This window comes from Thunnus albacares, chromosome 3 (genome assembly GCF_914725855.1).
Source record: "Thunnus albacares chromosome 3, fThuAlb1.1, whole genome shotgun sequence".
Taxonomy (NCBI): Eukaryota; Metazoa; Chordata; class Actinopteri; order Scombriformes; family Scombridae; genus Thunnus; species Thunnus albacares.
In genome coordinates, this window is record NC_058108.1 from 10047074 (window position 1) to 10056198 (window position 9125).

Here is a 9125-nt window from a genome sequence, read left to right on the forward strand (position 1 = left end):
CCAGCAGATTCTGCTGGCATAAGATCTGGTTTATCCTGCCAACAGCAACCACCCTTATCCATCCCTTCTTCCTTCCTTCTCCTTCCCCCTGGCTTCCTGATGAGGGAGAAAGAGGGAACCCTATAGCTCACCTCATTTTTTTATGTGCTTGTGTGTTGTTGGTGATTAAAGCATTTGTTAGTTTGCAAACAAGTGCTGTACACCCAATCTGCTTGCCCAAAAATGAGCTTGTGGGCTGCTGGTTTGTGTTTGCAAAGTCCACCACAGAGACAAAAAAAATCCACCATGCTGTCACATGCTGCATTTATTAATACTGACTGACAATTTGCTACACATGCAAAACACATTTACAATATAAAAGTGAATCATCACATACACATGGCATCATCACATTCATAAATATTCAATTTATAAATACATTGTAGCTGTAAATGATAATCAACTTAAGTGAATGTACTCTATGTTGTGGTGTCCATTATTCTTATTTACTCATTAATCTATTTTATTTTATATAATTTTTGGCCTATTCAGCAGGCCTGTGTGTCTTTTTTACGTCAGCGATTGTCCATTTGGGTTCAGTTTGGTTTCTGCGCTGTGCCATGGCAACACCAGTCACCTGTTACCTGTCAAGAGAGATCCACACAGGAAAAGAGATTGAGAAATTGTATGTGGGTGCCAATGTGTGTGTCCACATGTGTGTATTCATAACGGGTCAGTACCTCTCGGACCAAACATCTTCAGGTAGCAATGTGAACAGTATGGTTTCTCGTCGTACTGAAACACAATCAACAGGAGATATGTACTGCATCATCCATATTTGTTTTCATTCATTCAATTACTTTTACTATTGTCCCTCATTCATTCTCCTCATATACCTCAGCATGTTGTCCAGGTGTGAGCTGTCTGTTGCACTTTTGACACTTCAGACACAGAGGGTGGTAGTCCCTTCCTAAGGACCTCTTCTTCTCACCTGGGCCAAAGAAAGATGAAGGCAGTGTTAAATGAGAGGCATGGTGGGATGTTTTTATAGATATGTAAGCTTAAAGTCAGAGGGATTTTTGCATTTGCACACATTGTAACACTCAGTATTTTCTTATAACACAGTATCACTGTTTTTGCACCATAAGCAGCTCTATTAAATGATATCTATTCATTGGTTATTCAAGAAATAGCATGATTCCAGACTGTTACTCTCATCAGTGCAAATAGGCCACAGAGTGTGGTGTTGGAAGGAAAAGAGGTAAGTAGGCCAGGGTCACATCAGAGAATTTGAACTTAGCTGCCACATGAATAGGAAAGAAAAACTAGCGGAAAAAAAAGACTTAAAATCATTGGTTTGAGTGCTGTTGTGCATCAAGCTAAAAGAGACAGAAGGTTAGGAGGAAACCCAGAGAGTTTCGTGCAAGCTCGTTTGGCTAGACCCACATCCTGTTGTTATTATGGATACGTGTGCATGCATTTGACTGTGTGCGCTTGAAAGAGAGGGAACAGGCAGAGAGGAAGAGTGATAGGCCCTTTTTTGTTGTTTGTTTTTTTTGTCCTCAAGACAGAGAATGGGCTTGAACAGAGAAATGTGTTTAGGATATCTCAGAAAATTAGACCTTCAAAACCTTTGCAAAAGATAGGAAAAGCACAGGTGTAGCTACTATCATTAACAATGGCTCGGTTTGTTGTAGCTGTGTCTGTGAGCCAGTCATATCAGAGTGCTGATAACAGTATACCTAATTGGAATGCAGCCATCATTAATGTTATTAAAATCACCTGTGCTTGGCATGCTAAAATGTTCACTGTAAGAGTCACATACTGATGTTATTAAAACCTTTTTCACATGATTTTTTTTACTTGTCATTTATTCCACAGACTTCTTATTTGCGTCAACTTCTGAGGTAATAAAACTTTTTTTTTCAATACTCTTTTTCTCATTAATATATTTTCCTATTCAGGTGAAACTACATAAAAGAGAGACATTGAAAGGTAGCAAAAAAAAAAGACAGACACGAACAGCAAAAATACCAGACCGACATATAGAGTAAAAATGAAAAAGGTCAGACTCACCAAAGTAGACGGGCTTCCCACAGATTGGACAGTAGCCTACCATGATAGTATATAATTATTTATCGTACAGTGTGTGTGGCTGGCGTAGTGAGAGAAAAAGTTCTGCGAGAACATTCGTGTGCATATACGTGTGAGTGTGTTAACTGAAATTTGACAGGAAAACCGTTAAACTGCAGATATGTCGGCGTCCTCTGAAGTCAAAACCAGGATGTGGTGAGCGAGACGTCACAGGAAGAGTAAAGAATGTGATTTGAGAAATAAATGCTATCATCAGTGGAAAAAAAGACATGTTAAATCACATCTTATATACGTGTGAACAGATATAAACATATAATAGGCCTCATTTATGCAAACAGTTTGTATATATACTTATATAAATGCTTTGGGTACCCAGACGTGACAGTGTAAAAAGAGAAAGAAAAGAGGAGAGAGAAAGAAAGAGGGGTGAGAAGAGAAGGGACAAAAAACAGCTGTCAGCAGCTCAAATTCCCAGCTATCTTCTCTCCTTTCCTGCTCTTTTCACCCTCTTTTCTAGATTAAAAACAAGGAGTTGAGCCTCTGAATTGAAAAGGGAAACCTGACACTTGTGCCTTTCTTTCCTTCTTTCTGTCTATCCTCTCTCTGTCTCTCTCTCTCTCTCTCTCTCTCTCCTTGTCACATACTCACACACATACATGCCCCCGCTCACTGACTCACACAGACACACACCCAGCTATACTCACACACACACACACACGCACACACACACACACCAAAAAGGCAGTACTTCTCCTCAGTGACATCACATAAAGAGGTTGCAGCCAAAGAGCAGAGGGAGAGGCAGGGTGAGGCTGGGCTGGGACACACGGGGGAGGTGTGTGTGTGTGAGTGTGTGTGTGTGAGTGTGGAGGCGGTTATCCCCCCCGGGATAGGTGATGGAACTAGACCTGGGGAGGGACAGGGGTGAGGAGAGATGAGCGAGACAAGGATGGAGACAGTAGCCAGCCTCAGCTCAGCGGGGACAAAGACGATGAACTCTGATGAACTTCGCAGAGCAGAATGGGGGCTGCTGAAGTCACTGTGGAAAACAGGCAAAGGACTGTGCGGTTCGATCCCTATCACTGTCAATGGGACTCGTTTCTTGCTTATGAGTGACTGAAACAGACGCAGACGTATACACACATACATACATGTATCTTGCAAGTATATATTTCCTTGCACATCACAGTCTGCATATCATTCTGTTGGTGATGAACTTCTGAAGGCCACGAAATATATGAAGTATTTCATCATTTGCATAATTTCCAGCATCCCTCTCTTGTGTGTCATGGTTCGGAGAGGGTCGGAATACCAAGTAGCTATTTCATCTGACCGGCCCCCCCTACAGGATAACCTATCATGTCTTTCCATCAGCATTCATTGTGTGCGGACAGCTCTGGGAGAGTTTCATTCAGAATTGGAGGCCTATATGAATGCGCAGCGTACAATGTTTTTTGATGCAAATGATGATGTCAGGATTTTAATATGAGAGCAGATAGTGAATATACGCTACAAAAAGCAGATACTGGTGTCATTAGAGCTAGAAGGAATGGCTAGGACGGGGAAGCAGAGAGGGTTTCCACAGGTTGAATTAGAGGAGAATGGAAAGGAATTGCAAAGAAAAAGGAGAAATTAAGAAGAAAAGAAGGAGCGGAGCATGGAGAAACAGAGGCAATGCAATTGTGAAACAGAGAGAGAAAGGAAACAAGAGGAGAGAAGAGAGGGGGCGTTAAAACCACATTTCCCAGTGGATCTTTTGGTAAGGCTGTATTGAGAAAACTGCCAAAACTCTTAACGAACACATTCCCGCACTGGCACGCACATATGCATGGTTCACTTCTGCCAAGTCATATGAGATACACCAACACACTGGATGGAGAGATGTGGGAATATTTGTGCACGTGTGTATGTGTATGTGTGTGAACAGGATTTATAGTAACATTCAGTGAGCAGTGGAAACAGAGCTTGGAGAGAGAGAGAGGGGGAGAGAGAGAGAGAGAGAGAGAAACACTGGCTCCTCTCCTTAGTCTCCTCTGGTGGGTTGGATCTTGCCGAGGCCAAACCCTCCGACGCCGGCTTTGAGAGTTGTATGCGGGGGGGAACACAGGAAGTGGCTCAGGAAAGAAAACGGCTGGAAGGATTCCTTCTTCCCACACATAAATGCACTCTTGATCACACGTGCGTACACCATGAACGTACACTCACACTCACACACACACACACACAGAAAAAAGGAGGACTTGGAAGGGTTCCTTTTCCCCCCACTCAGTCTCACACACCCACTCGTCATCACGTTTCAGTTCTTGGCATCCTCCTTTCTCCTCCAAGCCCAGAATATGACATGGCTTTGGGGTTGCATCTCAGCTGCATACACACAACCAGCCTCGCAGTACAAGACATATGGCAAACAAAATGAAGCAGCATTTCCAAACATTTGACAGATGAAAATAACCAAAGGACCACATGCTGATTTACTTTGCGGTACCTGTTTGAGGAGCAGAGAACAACTCTTTTTTTTAACTTTCTTCTGATACTTTCATTTGTTGATGTAAAAATATTAGTTTTCAGAATGACTTCTCCTTGCTTTCTTTGAATCATCTGCTTCTCAAAGACAGGAAAACAGCGTAAGCTTTTCTAACCATGCCCAAAAAACCAACCCTCTCCCATTCTTTACTGTTACAAAGCCATACTGGTACTCATTTGGAACAGTCAGATGGATATTTTGGTGTGGTGTGGCAAGTCACTCCTGGGGTGTGTTTTCCACAAATATCCCCCTCTGTGACGGCCTTTTTGGACTCAGACCATCTAAAGGCTATAATCCTCTACTTAGGGTATCAGCGGATGGAAAAGTCAGGAAAATAAGTCCTTGTTTTTCACTATTAATCTGGCAAAGCCTATAAGTCCCTTCATGACTCTATGTAGTGATATGATTATGGCATGGCGACTATTACCACATGATTAGTAGTCGTGAGTGGCTGGGTCAGTCAGATTGCATTATGGGATATTCTGTTTGTCAAAACAGAATATCCCATCTGTTTTGTATGGTGTTTGGAGAAACCAAAGGAGGGATGTTCTTTGTTCGTGTGTGCGCGTGTTTGTGTGTGTGTGTGTGTGTGTGTATTAAATATACAGGTGTTGAAGGCCCCTCTGGCTTTCAATCCTCTTTAGTGCTGATATGCAATGCCAATCCACCAAACATCTAACATGGCTCTTGAAATGCACACTATATTCCAACAAACGAGAGCCATTGTGTACACAGCAAAGTCAAGTATCAACATAATAAACCTTTGGATATCACCTATAGTGTGATCAATGATCTAAGGATTTGATTTCACTTCTTTTTGTAACACTTACTACATTTTCAGTTTAATAACAACCATCAGCCTAGTGGGGCAGTCAGCCACACTAGCCCCATTAGTGCCTCTTATGTGTTAGCATTAGTTTTCTGTTTGTTTGCTGCACAGTTTGCTGCACAGTAAAAAAAGATATTAACCTGTTTACCAAATTGCAACTGTTTCCAATCCAGGTAGCCATTGGCTGCCATTTTTGTTTGGATTAGTCAGCACGTCTGCATGTTGACATGCTCACAATGACAATGGTAACATGTTGATTTTTAACAGGTATGTTTCCTATGTCTATGTTCACCATTTTAGTTTAGTGTGTCAGCGTGCTAACCATTTGCTAATTAACACTAAACATAAAGTACAGCTGAAGCTGTTGGGAAAGTCATTAGTTTTGCAGGTATTTGGTCATTAACCAAAGTATTGGATCACTCAATTTTGTACCTGATGATGGTCCTATATAAGATAAGAAGTTAAGGGAAATGTTTTTTCAATTCATCCTCAATGGAGCATGGATATCTATACCACATTTCATGACAATGCAATGGATGCTGAGACATTTCACTCAAAAGTTTTTGAGATATTTCAGTCTGGACCAAAGTGGCGGACCAACCAACAGACCATCATTGCAGTCCCTAGAGCCACACCGCTGTTAGTGTAGCTGAAAACCCATCCTGTTCAGCCTAACATTGTTTAAACCCACATGATTTATTTTGAATTCCACTTAAGATTGCACTGTTTCCAAAGACACCAAATTTGTAAGACTGGATTTTTTGGTAAATGTACAAAATGATATACAAGACATCCAGAATATTTCCATTTGGTGTGATGGTGCAAACTTTGAGTCTTGGCTTTGACATTTTATAGCATAGCTGCTACAAGCTAAGAGAGAATTGATATGATACTATACTACACAATGTTCAGTAAGATGGTTCTTAAAGCCACTTAAGAGGAAACAAAAGTGGAAAATTGTGCATGCATTGATATGCTGTTTCAGAGTTGACTTCAGTCACTCGGCAGGGTTCTGAGTGTATAGCACTCAGTTGGTCCCACCTATTGTTTAGATCTGCTTGGGGAAACAGAAAGGCAGGCAGAAGGAACGAACCTAATGTGTTGCTTCTTGCCTGTGCATTCTTGGCATAGCTCTTTGCCCTTTTCATTTTTTGACTGTGATTTTTTTTTTCTCCTTGCTTTAATAGTGAAGCCAAGAGTCCACAGCCAGCCAAGTCCCACCGCTCCAGTCTGGCTAAGCCACAGAAAGCTTGGCTTCCTCCACTCTCTCTCTCTCATTCTCCATGTATGACTACAGTGCGCGTCCCTCTGTCTCTACATCTCTTTAATTTGTCTCTTTCTTTCCTGTTTTATTTTCAATCTGTCTCTTTGTCTCAATTTCTCCTCTCTTTTTTTTCTCTTGTTCTCTTCTATAACAAACACACACCACCACCCTCTCTCTATTTCCCTGCCTGTCAGTCTGTCACAGCCAGCGGACTGGTTTAGCAGGCGGGGTTCAGCTGGGCTCCACAAACACATGGCTTTCAATCTGCCTTCTTGTGTGTGCTGGAATGGTATTTCGTTTTCAATGCAGTTCATGCTGAATCTTCTTTTTTTTCCTGGTCATGCAAAGACACTCAAATATTTTTACATTTATTCAAATGGACTCGGTAGACATCATACCGTATATGGCCATACGTGTGCCTTTTTGTCGTGAACTTTGCATCTACATTAACAAATTTCAGATGATTTGAAATCTTTTATTATCACATATAACCTTCAGAAACATCTTGCATAACCATTGGGTAACACTTGAGTTATTAAAGCAATGGCGTGTCATCAAAAAATTCAGTTGCTCCTCAGAAGACACTAGATATCTCATTCTCTCTCTCTTTTTTTTTTTTTTTTACACAATACAAGTAAATGTGAGTTTGAATGTACCCAAAAGATACAGTGTTGGTAATTTGCTCCTCGCTGTCTCTCAAGTGAAATTGAATTATAGATCAAGAACCCCCTTGTGTGCACTAAAACAGAATCCTCGAACTCAAACAAAGCCTGCTTCCTCTTCTACTACGCCCATTTCTATCTGATCAGCACCATTCATTCCACCACTTAGACAGGGATCTAATTAGACCAGAATATCAACATTAAAACACATATCTGCCCCCCCCCCACCCTCTTCCTCCCTCCTCTCTCTCTCTCTCTCTCTTTGTTTCTCTGCTCTTCCCTACAGCTGGTGAGAGTATGGTTTGTGGCTGCCCCTCCCCCAGCTTTTGAACAAGCCAATAAGAGAGCACGTCAGCAAAATAACCCCCCCCTCCACACACACACACACACACCACACACACACACACACAAACACACACCATCCCTCGTTTTCCCTTACCACCCCATCCATTCCCAACCCCATCCCCCAGAGCCCTCTCTACACCCCATCCCCCTTTCCTACCACCCCTAACCCACTTACTCATCCTGCCTCCACCCTCCCACACACCCACGAGACTTCCCCACCCTCTCCACTTTCTCACCCGCATACACACACACACACACACACACACACACACACACACACACACACACAACGGCTCCCTATGCTCTTCTTCCTCTTTCCTCTCTCTCTCTCTGCTTCCCTCTCACCCTTTTTCCTGGACACCCTTTCTTCTGACTCCCTCCCCTTCATTACACCCACTCGCCATTTTCCTTATCCCCATCTCTGCCGCTCCCCTTCCTTCCCCCACCTTTTTCTCTCTCTCTTTCTCTCTCTCCTCACTCTTCTGTGGCCTTATCTTATGAATATCGGTAGCACACTGGGTGAAAAATTGATCCTCCCCGCCTGTCTGTGGACGCTGCCTCAGCGCATTAGCCTAGTGTGTGTGATGTGTATGTGTGTGTGTGGAGGCTTGCTGCTTGCGGGAGGGAGGGAGGAGTGAGGGAAGGAGGGTTATTTGCATATCATCAAAGTAGGGAAAGGGAGTGTAATGAGGAGAGAATGTGTGTGTGTGTGTGTGTGTGTGTATTAGAAGTGGTGTTGATGGGTTGGGGTTGAGTGTGTGTGAAATGAGAGAGCAAGACCAAGGGAATTGGGTGTGGGAGGTGAGATGGACTTTAGGTGTGTGTGTGTGTGAGAAAGAAAGAGGACAGCCAGACACACACACACACACACAGACACACAGACATTCACACACAGACGGGATGAATATAATGGAAACAGAAACAGAAAACATTATTTTGACTAGTAAGTCTCAGAGATGTTTCATATACAGGGTATGACCTTACAAAGAGAGCTTATGTTATTACCATAGAAAATTGTTAAGGTCTCTATAGCTTCAATAATTGCTTGAAAAATATGAAAAATGATCATATTCCACATTTGTAATAACATAAAGAGCTCAACTGGTTTCTAAAGGGACACACACACACAAACCTGTTCTGTCAGTCAGATATGTGTCTTAGAAATTAGATCCTACTAGCAGACTCGCTTCCTTTTGGCCTCGATGGTCTAATACACCTTATTATTGTGTGTCACTTTTTATTTTACTTTCCGTCTCTCTGCCTTATTTTCTAGCCACAGTAAAATAGTGTATAACTTTTTGCAAACATGACAAATACTTATTTTTAAAGCGAACTTTCAGCTCCAGAGGAAACAGCTGCAATGGGGTAGGCTAGGCTTGGTAAATAAATAATTTAAAGCCCCCTTCTAGACTGCCTCTTTGCTATCCA

At 42.2% G+C, this 9125-nt stretch overlaps 1 protein-coding gene across 1 annotated transcript; it reads right to left on the reverse strand.

Annotated features, from left to right (window-relative positions):
• Positions 1-286: 286 nt before the first annotated feature.
• zgc:195282 (uncharacterized protein LOC100192223 homolog) lies at positions 287-2244 on the reverse strand. The gene is made up of 4 exons (XM_044345845.1): positions 2056-2244; positions 876-970; positions 720-774; positions 287-623 (listed from the first exon to the last, which is right to left on the reverse strand). The coding sequence occupies exons 1-4, from the start codon at positions 2096-2098 to the stop codon at positions 613-615; spliced, it is 204 nt and encodes a 67-aa protein (XP_044201780.1). The 5' UTR covers positions 2099-2244; the 3' UTR covers positions 287-612.
• Positions 2245-9125: the final 6881 nt, after the last annotated feature.

Excerpts from the sequence above, each read along its gene's own strand:
- zgc:195282 (XM_044345845.1), bottom strand. The coding sequence starts at position 2,098 with ATGGTAGGCTACTGTCCAATCTGTGGGAAGCCCGTCTACTTTG. Across the intron at positions 971-2,055 it reads TGGGAAGCCCGTCTACTTTG|GTGAGAAGAAGAGGTCCTTA; the intron begins GTGAGTCTGACC and ends TCTTTGGCCCAG. Across the intron at positions 775-875 it reads CACCTGGACAACATGCTGAG|TACGACGAGAAACCATACTG; the intron begins GTATATGAGGAG and ends ATTGTGTTTCAG.